Source organism: Trichoderma virens (genome assembly GCF_000170995.1).
Source record: "Trichoderma virens Gv29-8 chromosome Unknown TRIVIscaffold_4, whole genome shotgun sequence".
Taxonomy (NCBI): Eukaryota; Fungi; Ascomycota; class Sordariomycetes; order Hypocreales; family Hypocreaceae; genus Trichoderma; species Trichoderma virens.
The window spans coordinates 904722-924716 of record NW_014013745.1 but is presented as its reverse complement, the minus strand read 5'-3'; the positions used below and the strand labels follow the sequence as shown (position 1 = coordinate 924716).

The following is a 19995-nucleotide window of genomic DNA, read 5'->3' as shown; positions in this document are numbered from 1 at the left end:
GTGCTGTTAGGCTCGTTGAGGCGTCTTTACCCCTGAAAGCTCGTCCTCTGCCATCCCGCCGCTAGGCCTATCCTAGCAAGGCCTGTGGCTCCGGCTGCCGAGCTATCGGATTGCGTTGGATGACGGCGTGCTGCTGCCTTTTGCATTTTGCGCTGAGCACGTTCAGCTTCTGCAAGCCAACAATCCTCCTCATTTCCACATATGCACCTAGCAGGCTTCGTGCAGCAGAAGCAGTAGCAGCAGCGCAAACGAAAAAAGAAATAAGAAAAAGAAAAATCTTCCCTTGCAGCCTTGGTATGAGCACCTTTGCGCGCGTTGCCACCCCCTCGCAGCCAGATGGCTCTACTTCCATGTACTCCGTACCTCTGACCGGGTACTCCCAGTAGCCACTCCGAGTAGATGCGGGTACAATTAATTTCCCACGTTTGTCAGATCCCCGAAATGGCCCTATCCACCCTCATTAGAAGATCCTAGGGCTCCGTTGCGTACTCGTATGCCCACAGCAGTAAAGACATTTTATTAAAAAAGATATATGAGTACTCGTACCCGAGTCTCTGCATAGAGTCGAGGGGCCAAGCCTTACCTGTGACCCTGATTATCTCGGCTGCGAGAGTCACATATGTACAATTCCATACACCATCAGCACATGCTTTTTTCGAAAATGAAGCAATCATATAACCCTCAATCGGGATCTGAAACATTTAGCTTATTGTTTTGTATCGTGTGATCGTCGTGATCTCGAGGCTTGTAATTACAGTCAAACCGGTGCCAACTATACGTATATACTATAACGCTTCTCGAAACTGGTCCATAATCTGCTGGCCCATCGTGCGCCGTCGATCGGCTTGGCCGTCGGCTTGACTTTGAGCACCAGTTGCCACAGCCGTTGCCGGGGCTTCCCCTTCTAATCTTCGCCTTAATCCTTCAAACTCTGCGCTTCTCTTGTAGGAGCTTGAGCCCACCATCCAACCTGGTAGCCTCCACGTAGTAAAGGATGTGGGTAGCATTCCTGCTCTCCAAGAATATCCTACAACCCAACCAATCATAGCTCCAAGAACGGAGCCCGGCCACTGCAGTAGAGCCAGGTGAAAGGCAATACCATACTGGTAAGACTTGTCTGATAGCGTTACGCCGGAAAACTGCTCGTTTGTAGGTGGCGCCTGAGACGTTGCTATGCGGTACTTGTACATTTGAGGGACCATGGCGTGAAACTGCGCAAGAATTGCAAAGATGATCGGTGTTGGCCCGGCCGGCATGTAGTTGAACAAACTCGGAGCTATGGGTCGGAATATGGCAAGGATGAGTGGCGGGAATATGGCCGTGAGTAGAGATGAGATGAGAAGGAATGACTGTAGGTTTCTCCTTGTCAGTAAATCGCATCGCATCGCAATAACAACAGCGAAATGGATTAGAAGAGAGGCCTTACTGCATATTTCCTTGATCCCCACATCCGCTCAATAGATCTGAGATTATACAGCGAGATTGCTGCGAAGAGCACCTCTGTTGAATTGGTATAGCATAATTGGTAAGCTAAGAGCCGCCAGAATTGTCGATAGCGAAAAATGTGCGTGTCTATCAAGATGTAAAAGTAGTGTTTCGCATCGAAGAGGCTAGCGGCTATTGAGGTCGAGACCAAGCCCAAGACAGTGAGCCTGGTTACTGGGGCATTTGTGAACGTCATGGCTATGTTGTCGCGCTTTTAATATCCCGTGTAATCTTAGGCCTTCATGCTGGAAGTTTGGGTGCAATGAGGTTGTCTATATTCACGGGACCGAAGCTGGACAGCGGATGCGCAATGCGCCTCGTCGATAGGGAAGAAGCACAAGTTTGGAGAGGAGATGCGCCTGAAATATAGGAGCTTCGATAGTGGCGGTCGGGGTATTGCTATGGGAGATGCATACAGAGGCGCATTACCACGGAGAAGAGTTATCGTCCAAAAGGCGCAGCCTCGTGGACTTGGGAATTGGATGAGATGAAGTCCAATACGACATTCAACGGTTGCGGTAGTAGTGACGGCAGCTAACATGTGTCACTTTCGAGGTCACGTGCGCAGCTTTGGCATCAAGAAAATGCATCGGCGTTTTGCTCCTGGTGGAGCTTCTGTTGACATTTGTAAAGCAAGAGACAGAATAGTGTCTGGGGAATGTGGAGAAGTGTCAAGCTCCAGTCTACAAGGGATTTTTTTCAGTTACAGTCAGAAGGTCTCTGCTTCTTTTTTGGCCCAGGTTATTTGTAACAATATGACGATTGGAAAGAAAACTGACACAGGCTGAGGTTCCCACCAGGATGTGTCAAGGCGAGGAACAGGTCATATCTGCGTACAGTGCGGGATGTTGTGTCACATTCCCTTTTACGTATGCGAATAGCAGAATGATAGGCTACCTGGTGTTCTTGGTCCACCTTGCAGCTAGACCGGTACAGTGTCTGCCTCTGTATTCGTACGAGAGCGTTGATTCAGAGAGTGCCAGGGTACATGTACCGAGCATCTCGAGTTTGCAGAACATATATAGAGCTTCTAAGCCATCAATAGTAGCAGCAGATATAAACATTCACACGGCTACAATATGTGATTTGATAGGGCCCTACATGTATTCATACCATTACGTATTACCGAGGTAGTACTCCGTCGTGACAACCAGATGCTCCGATTCATGCCTCATCAACTTTGCTACTCAAGAAGCATCCTCGAGGATGCCCGCTGGGATGCTGGCTGCATGATTCTTGGTAGTAAAATTGTATGAAAAGTATATAGATATTAATCACGGATGGTGTTGCCGTGGTGTTTGCTAGCCAAGCTGGGCTACTGAGACAATGAGGCACAGTAACAGTATTATTTTCCGCCTGCCTCTCGCGCCCAAGACAATCCTCAAGTCATCTCCAGCCGCCAGAAAATGATTAATAGTCGCCGTCAGCGATAACTTCAATAACCGTCGTTTTCATCGCCGAGCCAGTCAAGCGCAGTAAACAAACGAACAAGAAAAACACAGCATCGAATACTTCGTACGGTACTCGTACACTCTCTTGCTAGGGCTGGCTTTGGATCCAAACCCCTGCAGATGCTATTCCCCAGCCAAGACTGACCGACAAACATTGATCCGTCCAATTGCTGCATCTTTACCGACACACGACCGCTGCAGCCAAGCTGCAAAACCTGACGACTAAACTGAAGGGGAAAACGCTCGTTTTTTTTTCCTCGCCGTCGCACTTTCTTTACCCCACCAAGGGCCGATTAGGAATCATTTGCTGAGCCATCGGAATCGATCCGCTGAGTTCGCCGCTCAACTTGCCGCGATCCCGGCCGCTGTTTAGACCCCCTAGGCTCTTTAGACTCCTTGGGCCTTTAGACTCCTTGGGCCTTGGGCTACATATCCGACGTCAGGACCGGCCCGAAATGCCTCTGGCCAATCTGGGGTCGCTGGTGCTGGACAGCGTCGTCTTCCTGCTGCACCTTATTTATGTGCAGATTGCCCTCACCCACGCCGAGCCCAGCCATATCTTCCTCATCCATCTGCTGTCCAGCCTCGGCAACCGCCGTGCCGACAGCCTCGACTCCCCGCAATGGCCGCCTCGCAGCGTGGTGCCTCTGTAGGCTTCGCCGTGCCGGACGGCTATGAGTCGCCCACGGAGGACAATCTGCCCGGCTTCTTCTTTGGACCAACGCCGACGGCTTCTGGAGCCACGACGCCGGCCAGGATCTCGATATCGGCTGCCACACCAACTGCCGGTGGCGTCACGTTTCTGGAGCGGGCTCACCCGCGCTTGCAACGGTTGCAACGAATGCAACTTGCCCGGCATCCCCCAAGTCGCGATGTTAGTCCCGATATGTATCAATCTTCGATTGGGCCGTCCAATCTCGATTCTGTGTTGGATGGAGAGAAAGGCGGCTCATCTCGCCAAGTTGGTCTTAAAGACCGCATTGCTTGTTATCAATGGACCTTCTTCACCATGGTACGTTGAGGGAGATTCTGGTCTATATATATGTAGTGAGGCAACCAGCTCACTCTTACCACTAGACAATGGCGACCGGAGGAGTGTCCAGCGCCCTTCATGGATGTATGGATTCTGCTGCCCCGACCCGCGATTTTTGACTGACCTGAATACAAGTGGTTTATCAAGCCGGGTGGGTGAATGGCTTTGGAGTCTTCTTCTGCCTCCTTAACATTGTGCTCTTCCTCACCAACTGCGTCTTGCTGTCCATGCGGTTTTACTTGCGCCCCGGAAGTCTCACCAAGTCGTTTACAGATCAAGTAGAATCCTTGTTCATACCCGCCTTTGTAAGCCTCAGCTCAAGCTCCCGTCATCGTTCCAATCTCTCAATAACTGACACTTCGTTTGACAGTTTGTTTCGTGAGTAGTCGGCTAGTTATAGAAGTGTATCAGTGTTCTTACCATCTATCGTTAGTATCGCCGTCATTCTCATCAACATATGCCAGTTTGGCGTTCCGCATTGCGGTGTCTGGCTCCTTAAAACTTTGCAGATCTTGTTCTGGATATACACCGGGCTGAGCGCCGTTGCTAGTGCTGGGTTGTATCTCATCTTATGGTCCACACTGTAAGTTTGTCTCTTCTTGATCTGGGTTGGTCTTATGTTTCGAGTTGCCATGTCTTACATGCATCAACAGAATATTCCCAATTCATATGATGACTCCGACCTGGGTGTTTCCTGCATACCCGCTCATGCTCACAGCGCCGTTTGCCTGCAACCTCATCTCGGCAGCTTCCGCCACTGGCCGTCTTGACGTGCTATATTCCCCAGCCATTGCTCTATCAGCTGTCGCAACCCAAGGCACAGGATGCTTGATCTCTCTCATGATATCTGCCGCCTTCATATACCGGCTGATGACGCAGAAATTGCCCAGGGATTTTCAACGGCCTGGTGTTGTAAGTGTTTTCCGGGCTTTTGAACAGGCTCCTAGGTCATGAATTAATCATATGACACAGTTCATTTCAATTGGACCATATGCTTTCACTGCTGGATCCATTGGTCAGTTTAAGATTCAGATTTCAAAGAGAAAGAAAGTCAAGGCAATTCTAACTTTCTTTAAAGCACAACTCGGGAGCGAAGCCCGTGAGATTTTGCCGCCCGATTTCCTCGGTACGGAAAACAGCGCCGACATTATCAAGATTATTTCCATTCTTGTGGCCCTTTGGTTCTGGGGCCTTTCCATGTGGTTCTTCCTCGTCTCTATTGGATCACTCTGGAAGTATCTACGGACGCGAAAGGGCATGCCATTCCAGATGACATGGTGGTCGTTCGTATTTCCAAATACGGCTCTCGTAAGCACCAACCCCATGTTCATGCCCCATGGCTTATTTAACAAACCTTGTTTCGCTCATTTGTTTCCTCCTGTTTTAGGTCACCACAACCGAAATCATGGGGAATATCTTTGAGAGCAGGGGGCTGCAGCTTTGCGGATGCGCCATGACGATTGCCCTCGTCATTGCGTGGGTTAGCATTTTTGCAACAATGATTACTTGCATCAAGCAGAGGAAACTGCTCTGGCCGAAATCCAAGTCCTAATGATTCATTGTATAGACGGTTATGTGTGTTGGAACTTCATGATACCCCTGTGTATATACATCATCTATGTCTCTTAGCGTTGCTGTTATAGATCTGAAGCCTATTATTGGCTGACCGAGGCGCAAAAAAATACTTCGCATTGTAACGACAACTTAACAAACAAATCCAAGGAGGCTTTCGTCAAAAAAAAGATCTAATTGATCCAGACAAATATGGAAATTGCCAAAAAGAAAGTAGGAACGCCGAGAGAGCATTTCAACGGGTCTGGCCGGGGATTGAACCCGGGACCTCTCGCAAGCAAGCTTCAGGGTGTACCCTAAGCGAGAATCATACCACTAGACCACCAGACCGTAGATGTTGTTGGATCGCTGCGCGCTAAAGATGATCATAGACCTTTGCTATGGACTGCAGTCTGTAAAAGTCATGGGAATTGCCCGTGAACATTCAAGGATTTCTATATCATCGTGTCATTATAAGATGCAGAGCAACTGCCTTTGTCCACCCACCAGGCTGTTCAAGTAAAAATTTGCTCTAGCCCTATCCGCTATCATCCACCCTCTTTTAATATTCTATCACAGTCATCCTCTTATCGCCGCTCCCGAAATAATTCCTGATTCTGATGGGACAAATCGACAAAAATCAAACTACCCTAGAGGTGCTTGTTTCTTTGTGGCAACTCGTTCCTTTTCCTAACTTGCAAGGGTCGTACAACGGGGGCCCCATCTTGGGACCGCAACCACAGAAATCACTGTTAAATTATAGCCCATTATACACGACAAAACACTACAATTACAGATGAGAGGTTAAAAAAGGCAGATGAATAGGAGCTGTCATTCGTCAAAAACTGTCCGCCATTCCAGGGTGTCGTGTCGATGAAAAATCACTAAACAATTAGATACTATAGCAAACAAATAATACACTCCCCAACACCGTGTCTCGGATCGCCAGCAATAAATCGTCCCTTCCTACACCGTCAAGTTTTCCATTCCCTTTACCACCTCACCCTGCCCCCTTCTCTAGAAACCGTACGCCATGCCTTACAACAACGCTGCCCTACTCAAATACACCGCAGCAAACGGTTTGCGAGAAAAAAGTAGCAAAAGAATGCAGCAAATGGGGGGAGCACACATATCCTTTGGTGGAAAGTACTTCCCCTGGGCTCAATGTCTTCGTAGTCTTCTTTGCCGGATGAAGTTTATCTCATTCGCTGCTGCCACCGAGCACCGAAGAAATTGAAAATCAACCTTAGTTCATTCAATCGTCCAAATATTTGTACAGCTAGCAATGCCGTTACCGCCGCTCATGGTAGAAACTTAAGCCAATACTTCTAAAGCCTAGCTCTAGGGTCTTGATCTGTTGTTGCATCTAAGTTGACTGTGACATCACCGGTCTTGTCGCTTGTCTTGTCACCTTGACCAAAGAAAATGACCTGAACAGTCAAATCATCGCTGGAATGGGATTAGCACGTGTCCCTGGTGAGGACAGAGAGGAGGTAAATATAGAGGGGACTAACCGATATCGCCTTGAAAAGGGCGATGGCAAAGTTAGGAGAGCACAAACTTGCTCGTCATTGGCTCCGCCAAGAGCGTTGCGGACAAGATGAGTGGCAACGTTCTTGTCTCTGACGACAAAGCGGTCTCTTGCTTCGGGGTCGATTCCCCACTGCTGAACGCGAATTGGTGTCTTTCCATCAAACCCAATTGCTTCTCTGCCTTGTTCTACGGGAAGCGGCTTGCTCTGCGAGCCAAAGACTTTGGACCATGCCCTATCAAACTGCGAGCTTGGCCTCCCCGTCTTCTGTGTCTCGATCCACTGGCCCACAAGGCCCACAACCTCCTCGTTGGTCAACATTTCCCATAGTCCATCTGTAGCAAGCACAACAAAGTCGCCGTTCTCAGGCTCGATCTTGGTCGTTGTGACAATGGGTTCCGCTGTGACGTAGGGAGGGGTTTTTAGCAAGGGAGAGGGACTCCGGCCGAAAAAGTTCTCGCGGAGTCTTCCAGCGACATCGCGGCTCCATTTGTAGACGGCATCACCAAAGGCACGGGTTGGCTCCAGGCCACCCAAGACACGGCCATTTCGGATGACGTGCTCCTCGCCGGGATGCTCCATGCGCATGCGAGCAACTTCACTAGGGTTGCCTCCTGTCTGGTCCTCGGAGAGAGCCGTGGCTATCCATTTGCCGGATTTTGTTCGACGTCCTAAGACGGCACGAGAGTCGCCTGTGCATGCAACACGCAGCAATTTACTCCTGCTGTCATAGAAGGATAGCAAGGCGCAAGAGCCAGACAAGGCAGGCTGCAGCAGCTCAGCAGCCACGGCCTTGGAGCTAGCCTTGAAGACCTTTTCGACGCTTTTATGGACAATCTCATTGTCGAGGCGGGTGAAGCCGGCCTTGATAGCCGAGTCAATGGCTTCGGGGGCCGGTGCCGCGTTGGAGGCGGCCTTGTAGGTACTGTTTAATTCTCGAGCCACGTAGCTAATGAGGCTTTCTCGCAACGTCGCTGATGTCGTCCAGCCGCTAGAAGAGAGAGTGCCAATGTCAGCATGCCTTTGTACCACGATGACAAGACAAAGGTTCAACGTATAATACTTACGAGTGACCATCGAAAACTCCCCAGAACATCCAGTCGCTGCTGCTAACTTGCTCCTCGGCGGCCCGGTTGGGCACCTCGACAATCTTCTCGGCGTGGTCGTCCTCAATGGGATCGTTGCTCCCCAGCTGGACAAGGTCGTAGCGCGTGACGCCCTGGCCGCGATTGACATAAAAAGACTGTTCCTGGCGGCGCAGCTTGGCCGTGGCCTGGTCGGGCGTCAGCATCTCGACGATCCTGCGGCCGTCCTCGGTCGACGACTTGTACAGCGGCCCCTCGCCAACGATGGTGCCCTGTCTCAGCTCGTCGGCTCCGACAACCAAGACGGTGCGCGTCGGCGCGGCATCGGCCGCCTGCGTGTTGGTGAAGCTTCGAGTGACGGCGCTGCCGGGGACAAAGTCGGCGCCGTTGTAGTGCCAGGCGCCGTATCCAAGGATCAGACCAGAGGCCAGCGCGACGGGCAGACGACGGAAGTACATGGACGATCTCAGAGGCACATGGGAGGTGCTGGACTGGCGAATCTGATTGAGGTGATGTCGTCCTTGGTTCCGCACTTGGCTTCGCACGCTGGGGCGGTGACTTGTCCGGAACGCCCTGACAGCGGCACGATGCATCTGGGCGGCGACGAGCTGACTTGTGGGAACGGCGATGCTTGGTTAAGATTGTCCGTCTCTCTTCTTGCCTCGGGTGATGGAGCTGGCAAGGCCGCGGGACAATCTGGAGTGCTACTTTTGGGTCTAGTGCAAGGTGCCGGGGTGTGCGACAGGATGTTGTTTTTGCACTGTGCGATGCCCCCAGCCCGTGAGTGATCAGGCAAGTCAGGGGACCAGTTTCAACCGTCACACGTCCACGGCTGTCGACTGGCACAGTGCGTCATCACTGGTGGCGCGTGCTCTGATGAACATATCGGGCCTAGGAACAGCAACAAGCTCATTTCGGGACTGCGCTTTGATCCTTGCTCGTTGGCAGTTACAGGTAACCCCCGGACATGTGGTTGTTTACTTTTAGGAGGCGAGGGGGTGATTTCGCGATACAGTATCTTGCAAGTCCTCGTACAAGTATGCACTGGTGTTAATACGAGGGAATGTGAGCTGCATGCCTGTAATACCTGTATGTGCTGGCAAAAAGGGCCATAGCGCTGTGAGACTTGTATAGGTGCCACCAGATGATTGTTGCTCTGCCCCCTTTATGAGTTTGGTAGTTGTGAATCATCTTATCCCATAGCCACGGGTTGAATTCAATCTGGCAGCCTTCTTGTTAAGAAGCAAGTTCCATCTGATGTTGAAAGATCCCCGCATGGTGTTAATTTTGCCAATGCCTTGACTTTATTTACATTCCCACCTCGATGGAAACCACTACAACCTCATCTCGATCGAACCTATCTTATTTTGTGTCTGTTGCTGCTGAAGGTTGCGCATGCCTATTACCTACTTAGTAGCTATATGCTGTCAATTAGTAGGACTGTTGGTTATTTTGTTCTCAGCTCAGCTGCGCTGTCTCAATTGGCCATGTAGTGCGCACTCATCCGATATGGTAGCTCCAATATCTATCTACACAATTGGCGGTATCGTTCAAATGGATAACAAGATAGAATAAAATGTAATTTTGGTTGTTGTGTGCCTTTTTTCATATAATTCTTAATCCTATCTAATGCAATTTGTGAACATCATACAGAGTTCATGACGTAGAATTAGAGGCTGAATTACAGCATACCTACCTCTATATGCACCTCCTACTGGACCCCTCCATAGGTAGGCCCATGTATCATGTGCATGCAGTGCGTGGGGTCTCGTGTGCTGTCATTAGCTGTCCACCTTCAGGCCACTTATTTGCCATTCCGACATTTTTCTTTTCCGCCACAGGCTCGAACAAAACCTCCCACGCAACTCTTCGCCGGTTTCAGATAATCCGCTGCCCGCGCAAACATGGCAGACAGCACCGCGACTTCCAACGACTCCGACGCCGCCGCCCAGCGAGCTGCAGAGCAGGCGCGGCTTCGCAAGGAGCGCAGAGAAGCAAAGATCAAAGCTGGAGGATCCGCGAGACTGGAGAGAATCACCGGCGTCGGCGGTCGTGTCACTGGAGGTTCGTACATCACTTGATGTTTCTTCTTTTTTGTTCAAGGAGCCCGTTGAAAGCTCTCTTTTCTCCTGTGTGAAGTGTGTGCTAATGGGAATGATCAATCAAGACTCACAGCCTACAGCCCCGTCCGCTCCGGCCACCTTATCGAAGGCGTCTACATCAGACGAGCACGCCACGGATCCTGCCGAGGTCGACATCTCAGAGCACTTCTTCGTCCCGAAAAAGACATCTCGCAAGCCCCTCGATGGCGTCTTCTCCCCCAGTCCCGAGCCATCGCTCTCTGAGGCACAGCTGCGCCAGATGATGCTCGGTCTCGATCGTTCTGATCAACCCAGTCCCGTTCCCGGCGCGACGGGTCCAGCTCTGCCGCCTGGCATGGAGGACGACCCCATCATGAAGATGATGTCCCAGATGATGTCCTCGGGCTCGATACCAGGCTTCGGTGGCGCAGATGGAGCTTCCAACCCTTTCGCCAACATGAATCTTCCACAGCAGCAAGCTGCAGTCCAGCTACCCAAATCCTCGTCAGTATCTTTCTGGCGCCTCATCCATGCCCTAGTCGCTCTTGGCCTGGGTCTATTCTTCGTCCTCACGACAAACTTCTCCGGCAGCAAAGTCGAGCGCGAGCGCACCGCCCTGGCATTCGAGCAAGAGGTGGACGTGGAGGCGGAAAGGCGGAAGAATTTGTTCTTCTGGACGTTTGCCACTGCCGAGGTCTTGCTGTTATCGACGAGGATGTTCCTCGACAAGAGGAGTACTAACGCCACGGGATTTGTTGCGACCGCTATTTCGTACCTGCCGCAGCCGTATCGAGGCTACATCGAGATTGGACAGCGGTATTTCCAAATCTTCTCCACTGTGAGAACCGATATTTTGACGTGTATCTTTGTGCTTGGAGTTGTTTCTTGGCTAGGGTAAAGTACCCCCATAGTTTTTATGAGCATCGTGTAATAGGAATGGATCATACAGAATAAACAATTAATATTATGTATTTATTTACCAATTGTAATATCAGGGTTGTCTGTGTATATCCTCTAAAAAAGGGGCTTATTCTAAGAGATTCAAAGAAAAAGAAAAGGAGATTCATGTCCACGTTACAGAACCCAAAGAGGAAACCCGTATATGCCCCCTACACCCTTTTTTTATTTCTTCAACACCATGCCCAGAATACCTCCCAACACGCCCCTGACTCTCTTTGGATTCTCGAGGGCGCAAGTAAATACAACGGCTGTGCTCGCTGCGAATATCAACTTCTCCCGCCACTGCTTCTCCAGGGGATACCGCCGAGGGACCAAAGTTGCCAACGCCCGCGGCGCCACAAACAGAGCCATGTCTTTCCTTCTGCCCGCCGTCTCGATGAACACGCTCCATCCGCAGAGGCAGCATCCGGTACCGACACATACGCCCTCGTCGATTCGCTGGCGGCTCGGTATATCTTTGCCGAGAACGCGGGGACCGATGCGAGTGCGGGCCAGACACACACCATAGTAAAAGAGAGTTATAAAGGTAGCAAGGAAAGTGGATGATCGGGTAGAGCCGGTGATGGCTTTAGCAAGATTGATGCGTTTGGGATTGCGTAACTGGAGAGCCAGGGCAAGGGGCAGGTAGGTCAGCATGGACCATCTCCAAGAACGAAGGAAGCGGCTAATAGCATGATATTCGCAGGATGGGCTACACCCCATGTGGACGAGGTCGCAGGGAAACGGGATGTTCTTGGCAGGGTCACCCCATTCTGTAGGCAGGCCGTAGTCGTCGCACATGGAACCCAGTAGCGGCGCTTGGCCGGTTTCCTTGCCGTAGACAAGCTCCCCCTTTCTGCAACGTCGTAGAGCTTCAATGAGACGTAGGTCGACAGAGGCGGCAGACGTGATCCACTTGTTGTAGCTGCGAGGCAAGCTGTCTGGAGAGTAAAACCATGCCCACATGATGAGGCCGGAGGAGGCGGCAAATACGACGGGGTCCATGAGACGAGACATGAGTTGCTCGATCTAAATAATTAGCTCGAGAAGAGAGCACAGTGAAGAGAGGCTACTAACCGCAGTCCACTTTCCCGTAGCCTTGCGACGGGAGCGACGTTGAGACCACAGCTCACCGACGAGGACGTCGGCGGCGCGGGTGACAGCAAAGAGAGTAAGATCGAGCGTTCGACCGCCATAGGCGCCGGTTGAGGCTTCAGACAAGCCTTGCTGCACTGCAGCCAGACCGGAATCTGTCCACGAAGACGAAGGGGATGTCTTTGTCTGCTTAGACTGGAGAAGCTGGAGGCTGAGCCATCCCGATATGAATGTAGACAGCCATCGTGCTAGTCTGTGTCAAACCAAGCAGGAGTAAACCACCTGTCAGCTTTCGGCCAATATAAATGTTGCACAAGATGGTAATGCTAGTGTGTCTATATTCGGAGGCTCACCTGAGTTGTGATCCCGCACTGAGCTGGGTGGCAACGCGGCTGATGATTTTGAGTAGAGGTTCCTATATGGATGTTACAAGTTGATCGTCAGCGCATTACTTGGCAATGATACTACAGCTGGCTAGCATTGGCCACTGTTGAGCCCAGACTATTACGAACTCGGGACTACACGGTCGTATTCTGTTTGTCGTGGGACGGACAAGCGGAAGCTGGCCGAGGGTGAGGGTGGGATGCTCCCCAAACCATCCATCTCGGGTTGGTCATCAAGCATCGCCCAACGCCGACTTCTAGTCATCTTCTTACCTGCAGCAAAGTCGAGCCTCCCACCAGGGCGGCACAAAACGTGGGGAATCGTCGTGGATCCAGGCCGGTTCTCAGGATCCGGAAAGCCGATTCTTTGAATGACCGCTCGTCTCTGTCTGAAGAGAGATACTTCTTTGCGCTTTTGCGTTTCTTGGAGATGAACTGCAGCATCAGCGTCAACAGCCGAGGTGCAACGGCCGAGGCATAGCCCAGGAGATAGGCCCGGATCAGCGGCCGCAGGGCTGCGGGCAGAGACTTGAAGCTCAGCGGCCCCTTGGACCGGGCAGATCGCAGGGCTGATGCCATGGGCTGCATCTCCAGTGTCAAGGCCATGATGGAGTTGGAGAGCCGGCAAACGCTGTTTTGGGCGAGTTCAGCTGGGCAGAGACGAGACGCCTAACGGAGTGGCCGCAGGGACCTCTGCCTGAAGCAGTGCCCGGGCCAAAAGATTCAGGGCAGACGAATGGCGTTTCGTAAGGTGTAACGCGCCGCTCGCTTTGGATGATTGGGGGATGCCTGTAACGGATCTGCTGGCGCTGCCGCGGCTTTGATAGCTTGATGCGGGAGTGTGACGCGACCGCCTCTCAGCGCGATGATGTAGGTGCGAACTATCGTATCACGGCTATTGGTGGCAGGGAAGAGAAAAAAGGGGGACAATCGACAACGGTCTCGAAGAAGAACCAAGATTGGAATACACGCAAAGCATAGAATTTGCTAATTGGCAAGCTAGGAGAAAGCCGATTGTTTCGTTGGCTTCTGGCGTTGAACGTTTAAAGGGGACCTTTTTTTAAGCATTGCGCACTAGGGCCGTAGAGCAGGTACGAGTACTTGTAGCGAAACCTCAACCTCATACGGGTAGGGTGTGAATCTCGAATCTGGAGCCTCGGCAGAGTAGCCAGCAGCTGCCGGATGCGACTCTTTTGCATTTTGCTCTACCGGTTCTTCAAATGCAGTACCCGATGCTATTCCCGGGTACTTTTGTATAATATCTGCTACGATTGCTGGGTACTTTTTTTTAGTAGATTGATCTCTGCCAGATACCTACCGTACCATTTGCTCGTTATCTACGAACCTTGCTATTATGGCTACGTTTGGCATCTGATATTGGTATCACTATTTTGTTTTGGAACACGGGATGGTGGTAACCAATTTGGGGTGCATATCCCTATTCATTAGCTCTTCATATTATTCACATCACTGCTATCTGCATGCTACAATGCACAAGCATAATCAGGGAGGGATGCATCTCTGCTGGGGCACCGGCTCCTCAGATCAATCAACCGCTAACCTCAGACGATGTTACTGCAAGGCGACATGCCACGAACCCGAGCTCCACCGAACGCGGGAACTTATGTTTTTCTCCTTCTATTTCCTTCTTTTCGAGATCGAAATGCCAGGGGGGGAGGCGAAGCATCTTTGCGACGCTGGAGCCATGACTAGTAGCTATTTCGTGAACCTCGGCCGAGGCACAGGAGGCACAGACCGATGTTCTGATCTGGCAACCAGGGCCAGGGGGGGAAACACGGCAAACCAATTGCAGACTACATGAACGCCTCGCCCTAAAAAAAGGACATTAAGATGACTGTAACTGAACGGTGTAACTATAATTCTTCGGCATAATGGTGATCATTGAACGGCATTGCATGGGGGCCCTTATTGATTCGATTGCAACGCCAACCAAAGTTCGTCAACAAATCTAATAATACCCCCATCTGAGACAAGACTTTTACGGGCACGTCCGAGTTGAGCAGGTCGGTAGGAAGCAGTGCAACGGAGGGGGTGCATATCTCCGTACGGAACATTTTGGCGGCAGGCCTGTTCCTAGATGCATCTCAGCGTTCCGTCATATGTTCGTTGCTGCTCATCATTATTGTGTCTTGTGCCCTTGGGTGAGCCGAGAAAGGGAATGACGAAATGGCATGTGATGCTCGCTTTGAAGCATAGTGGGCAAAGCCGAAGAAAGGCAGCTGGTTGAATAAAACGGGGGGTATTGAGTAACTGGGTTGGAGGTACAAGATAAAGTATTGGGGGGACCAGCTTGCGCTGCAAATTAGAAGGGATGACCAGGAATGATGTCAAGTGCCTGTAAGTACCGATTTCGCTGGAAAGCCCTCGATAAAGAGGTAAAGCGCCCTATCTACTAGGTGCTACTAGGCAATCAGTGTTCCATGCTAGTACTCCTGCACCAGACAACTCAAGACTTTTGGCTGCAGCTAGGGCCACTCCATACGCCTCTGCCAAACCCAAACCCACCAGGTGACTTGAAGAGAGCGGGCCTGACGGGACAGGGGTGCTTGGTTTTTTCCCTGGTTCATCCCCCAAGACGGCAGACGGTTGTACTCGTACAGGTCCAGACAATAATACGACCGCAATGGCGATTCCTTCATACCTAGTACCATTGACACACAGCCGCAACCGACAAGCAAGCGGATTCATGCCCACCGCCACCGCTGGTGTTGCATGAAGCGCGTGGAGAAGAGCAGCCTCAACTGCCTAGTACCTTGGGTAGTTCCTTAGCATCCAACAGTCAATCGATCAATCAATCAATGAATACGACCCTAGCCTCCCGAGCGCTAGCAATATTGCAACAACGTTCATTTATGCGCCAGTACAAGTACAGGCTCCCAGCCGCAGCCCGAGGGCTCCGCTACCGCCTCTGCACCTAGATTGCCTGCTTTGCTCCAGGTTCCTTTCCTTGTTGCTTACAGGCAAAGTACTCGTACAGGAACTTGGATTCCTTTCATGTCCTCGTGCCCCTCGTGGGGTCGCCTGTTGAGTGGAGTGACGCCTCAACCGGCTGGTACAGTACTCGTACGCTGCCAGCTTTTCCCATCCCGTTGGCCGCCCTTGACTGCCAGTTGTTCTTGCTTCTGTAAAGCCCTGCCGAGCTGAGTCGTCGTGCTCTGTCTGAGAGCTGAGCTGTCAACACAAGGTGCTTCAACGCTCAGCAGACTTGGCTGTGACAGCACCAGACGGATCCACTCCCACTTCCCTTGTGCCGCAAACCGCGACCCGTTTTAGCGGTGCACCAGCCAAAACCAGCGCGCTGCTGGGCCCTCCAACCCCCCCTGGACACCACCACGACACCACCTGGACACTACCTGGACAAGCACCGAAACCGTGACCCAGCCGCTGAACAGACAGACCTGCGCCCCACTCCAACTTGGCCTCACCTCATATTCTGCTTCGACCTTTAAACCTCGATCCCCCCCGTCGTCGTTTTTCCGCTACCCCGGATTTCCCCCCAGCTTCTTTCATGTGCTTCTCGAACTAAGATCGCGTGCGCCCTATAGAATCAGCCGTCTATCGCAAATGTCCATCCGAGGCCAAGGCTTTCGTAGCGCCAGTTTCTTGCCACTGCTCCTCGCCTAAGTCCAGCGCAAAGCTTCACGGCCTCGTCCCGTCTCCATCTCTCTTGCAAAGGCGCACCCATGCTCGCCGTCCGGCAGCCTCCCAGCAGGATGGGTTCGTCGCAGCCCGATTCCGATCCTTTCCAGATGCCCTTCGGATGTGTGTTTTGTCCCCAACCGCCTGCTGTGCGTAGGACTTTAGCTTTAGAGCCATGCTGACGCTGTCCCCTCCAGATTCCGTCGATGGCAATCAGGAACCTCTATTCGATGCCCCCGAGCCGGCCCCCGGCGCTCCCTTGCTGAGCGAAACCGATAGCAAGTTCCTCAGTGATTTTTTCGACGACATGACAGCAAACCAGTACAACATGCCCTCTTTCGGAGAAGGCCTGAATTACAATGCGTGGTTCGACCTGCCTCCACAGTTGATGGGAACGGCCACTTCCTATGGATCTCAATCAGCCGCGCCTCTCGGCCAAGAATCACATTTAAATTATAGCAACGACTCCCATGGCTCTCATATGGCCATGTCTGGATCACATCTAATGCCACCACCACCACCTCCCCCTTCTCAGCCAAATACTTACCAGCAACACCCCTCGGACGATGTTTTGAACGCCGCGGCCACCCTGATGCAAAACGGATCTGGTATGCGTGGAGCTCACAAGAACAACGACTCATCTGCCCCGCGGCGGCCCCTTGGCCCTCCAGTTGGCCACCTCCGCCACCAGGGTCTGGAAGAGTTCAGAGAGGAGAGCCGCAAAGGCATGGCGCACACCGAGATTGATAATACCTTTACAGAGTGGATGTGGGGATCCAAAGGACGCCAGAATTCCACCACCCGAGCCATCCCCGCGGATTATCAATGGGGCTCCGATTCCAACTTTAACCTTACCCAGGGCTATACACCCGAAGCGAATAAGGAAACGGTCGAGACTCAGCATCAGGAGCAGCTCAAGTGCCTCGAGTGCTTGGAACCCAACAAGAGCGCTGCAACAACCCGTCCTAATAGTCCGACCAACGGCCAATCCACTTTCTCGTTGGGCTTACATAGAGATAAATCGGAGTCCGTGGAGAGACCAGACGACGACGATGACGCACCCCCTCGCAAGAGACGGAAGAGCAAGATCAAGAAGGATAGCACAGAAGAAGGCGAGGATCAAGGTGCCAACGGAAACAAGTCTGCTGCCGCCAAGCGAAGGAAAGCTAAGGGCGATCGCAACGGGTCCATTTCATCGCCACCCATGGAAGCCGGTATGGCAGGCAAGCGACGGAAGTCAGCCTTGAACGGAGTCAAGCCGCCGCGCGAAAACTTATCAGAGGAGCAGAAGCGAGAAAATCATATCCGCAGCGAACAGAAGCGCCGAACCCTTATAAAAGAAGGGTTTGATGATTTGTGCGAAATTGTTCCTGGACTCAGCGGGGGCGGCTTCAGCAAAAGCACCATGTTGACCATGACAGCAGATTGGTTGGAAGAACTCCTGGTGGGGAATAGGGACCTGGCTGCCCAGCTTGCTGCCCTCGAAGGACGTTGAGCTCGCGATGGGACGGCCAAGGTTTTACGTGCATTTTCCCCTTTTGTCTTTTTTTTTTCCTTTGTCAAAACCAGCGTTTCGAATATTTGGCGGGACATTACTATTTCATGGGACGATTGCGAGGCGTTGTATACTCATATACTCGGAGAGATAAAAAGGTTGTGGAGGCATAATGTGTGGCCCATCTGGTGTATTTCTGGCTGGAAAAAGGAAACGCAGAGTGAGGGGGCTTTGTGTGGGTGATTATTATCATTATTATTAGTACTACCTATGATTCCCGATATGAGATGTTAAGTGGGCATCCATAGGACGCAATGCTAGATAGATGGACATCAAAAAGAGCGATGTAGCACATGATTTGGTTTACCCTCTACAGATGCCTTGTGAATAAGCATGAGTAGACACAGTAAGTTGATGTTCTTGGTACCTCGACGAATAACTGTTCTTCTCTTGGTGGTTAGCAATTCCCCAGCCATTCACTTAAAGTAGCCAATGGCATCAGCCAAACCCATTACCAAAACCGGGGCCGAGGTTTGCCCACCTCCCGCCATTCACCCACTTCACATGCAGTGAGAGGGTGAGCCAACTACTTTGCTATAAGCCCATTTTCATGAGTCCCTTGAAACTAAACTTCATAGAACTTTTGACTCGCCTTGACTCTGCCTTCTTTCCGCTGTTCTTGTACGATATTCAGTGCATGACGTCTCACTCGGCTGTTAGATAAAGACAGCCCTTCATAAAGCAGCCAAACCGAAACCCCTCACAAACCCACACCCAGAAACAACAAGACAATGGCAGAGCCGCAGGAACCATATCCAGGCGCAGACCGCATCCGCTCACTAACAGACCAAGACGCCGTCTTCAAAGCCTTTGACGCCTATCCCTGGACCAAAGACGCTGCCTTTCTCGTACGCCCAAAACCCCCAATCCACCCTCTCTCATAATCCCCACTTCCTCCTCTCATCATCCTCATCCTCATCTCACTTACATCCTCATCAAAGTCCGGCCTCCGCGCCATCCTAGGCGCCCCAAACTCCTCAAACCCGCAAGGCTCCCTCCGCGACATCGCCACCCACGCCCGCATCTTCTACTACGCCCAGCGCATCGGCGTCCAAATCGACTTCTCCGCCTACCACGCCTGGCTCGCCCAGAACCCGGACCACCAACCCCCGCACATCATCCCCCAAGAATACGAGCAGCCATCGTCGCCGTCGCCGTCTTCTTCTTCCGCAACCCCATGGCAACAAGCTGCCCCCAAGGCCGATCTCTACGTTGATCGCAGCGCGCAGCCTCATTCCGGCGAGGGTGAACCGTCTTATCCCCTTGGCTTCGCCGAAATGATCAAGCTCCTCCAGGAGGGCAAGCCAATTCCCGGTATCAGACAGATTCCCAACACTATTGAACGAGATGCTGTAAGTACCAAACTCTATCTTCAGTTTATCTTTGTGTATTACTCCTATACTCACGCATGAACCCCCTATAGACGGTGAAGCCTGTTGGATCACGGCCCGTTCCCAGGAAGCCTTGGGAAAAGGAGGCTTCTGCAAATGCCGAGGCAGCTGCCGGTGGTGTTGAGAACACTCTTGATCTCGAGTTCCCTCCTGTAGAGCCACAGAACACGGCAGCAGCCACAACAGAGACTTCATGATGCTGGCAGTGTCACGACTGCTCAAAGGCGATGGAGACAAAAGATCCATCTGGCTCTTAATATCGAAATGCATTCATGGCGTCTACTGGTGGATGAAGATAGCCCACGTTCCCTGTTCAAGTGTGGCATTTTGATGTCAAGCTGAAAATATCTGGTCACGAATTAATACGCATACCCCTTTCAACCTGAAATTCTGTCTTGATTAAACGTCCTAGCATCATTATTCGAAATTACGGCCCCCATCTGCTTGAGGCACGCAGGCGCCGCAGTCAAAACAAAAAGAGAAATCCTGTAATAAAGAGCGTTGCAACTATTAACACAATTAAGTCTTCTCCGTATAACATCCCTCCATTCTCTCCGCCGCGCAAAACAAAATGCAGTTTTCATCAAAGTGATACACTCCCGCTACCCCCATTTCTTTCTTTTTTTTCCTTCTCTCAATTAAAATATTCTAATGACCATCGGGCTTCTTCTACCAAGCCATCAGTTAGCTCAGCCTCGTCTTCAAATGCAGGGGGTACGAACCGTCCTAAGTGAATATGCTATCGCCTTTACATG

At 51.6% G+C, this 19995-nt stretch overlaps 7 protein-coding genes across 7 annotated transcripts; 4 read left to right on the top strand and 3 right to left on the bottom strand.

Moving 5' to 3' along the window:
• Positions 1-785: 785 nt before the first annotated feature.
• Positions 786-1681, bottom strand: TRIVIDRAFT_31493 (uncharacterized protein; the record flags this gene model as incomplete). The annotated part of the gene is made up of 2 exons (XM_014103233.1): positions 786-1349; positions 1427-1681. 2 exons carry the CDS (start codon positions 1679-1681, stop codon positions 786-788), a joined length of 819 nt encoding a protein of 272 aa, XP_013958708.1.
• Positions 1682-3822: 2141 nt separating this feature from the next.
• TRIVIDRAFT_30913 (uncharacterized protein) lies at positions 3823-5521 on the top strand (the record flags this gene model as incomplete). Its single annotated transcript, XM_014103232.1, has 8 exons — positions 3823-3948; positions 4014-4053; positions 4105-4258; positions 4403-4552; positions 4623-4881; positions 4942-4984; positions 5048-5277; positions 5357-5521. 8 exons carry the CDS (start codon positions 3823-3825, stop codon positions 5519-5521), a joined length of 1167 nt encoding a protein of 388 aa, XP_013958707.1.
• An 870-nt stretch (positions 5522-6391) lies between these two features.
• On the bottom strand, positions 6392-8784 carry TRIVIDRAFT_84520 (uncharacterized protein; the record flags this gene model as incomplete). Its single annotated transcript, XM_014103231.1, has 3 exons — positions 6392-6969; positions 7035-8042; positions 8119-8784. The coding sequence occupies 3 exons, from the start codon at positions 8727-8729 to the stop codon at positions 6849-6851; spliced, it is 1740 nt and encodes a 579-aa protein (XP_013958706.1).
• A 1256-nt stretch (positions 8785-10040) lies between these two features.
• Positions 10041-11109, top strand: TRIVIDRAFT_118868 (uncharacterized protein; the record flags this gene model as incomplete). Its single annotated transcript, XM_014103230.1, has 2 exons — positions 10041-10200; positions 10304-11109. Coding segments are annotated over 2 exons (966 nt in total), but the record flags the coding sequence as incomplete, so codon positions are not given.
• A 230-nt stretch (positions 11110-11339) lies between these two features.
• Positions 11340-13213, bottom strand: TRIVIDRAFT_145130 (uncharacterized protein; the record flags this gene model as incomplete). Its single annotated transcript, XM_014103229.1, has 4 exons — positions 11340-12185; positions 12234-12504; positions 12605-12666; positions 12908-13213. 4 exons carry the CDS (start codon positions 13211-13213, stop codon positions 11340-11342), a joined length of 1485 nt encoding a protein of 494 aa, XP_013958704.1.
• A 3155-nt stretch (positions 13214-16368) lies between these two features.
• TRIVIDRAFT_30070 (uncharacterized protein) lies at positions 16369-17789 on the top strand (the record flags this gene model as incomplete). The annotated part of the gene is made up of 2 exons (XM_014103228.1): positions 16369-16417; positions 16492-17789. 2 exons carry the CDS (start codon positions 16369-16371, stop codon positions 17787-17789), a joined length of 1347 nt encoding a protein of 448 aa, XP_013958703.1.
• A 657-nt stretch (positions 17790-18446) lies between these two features.
• TRIVIDRAFT_229887 (uncharacterized protein) lies at positions 18447-19437 on the top strand (the record flags this gene model as incomplete). The annotated part of the gene is made up of 3 exons (XM_014103227.1): positions 18447-18697; positions 18791-19201; positions 19273-19437. The coding sequence occupies 3 exons, from the start codon at positions 18581-18583 to the stop codon at positions 19435-19437; spliced, it is 693 nt and encodes a 230-aa protein (XP_013958702.1).
• Positions 19438-19995: the final 558 nt, after the last annotated feature.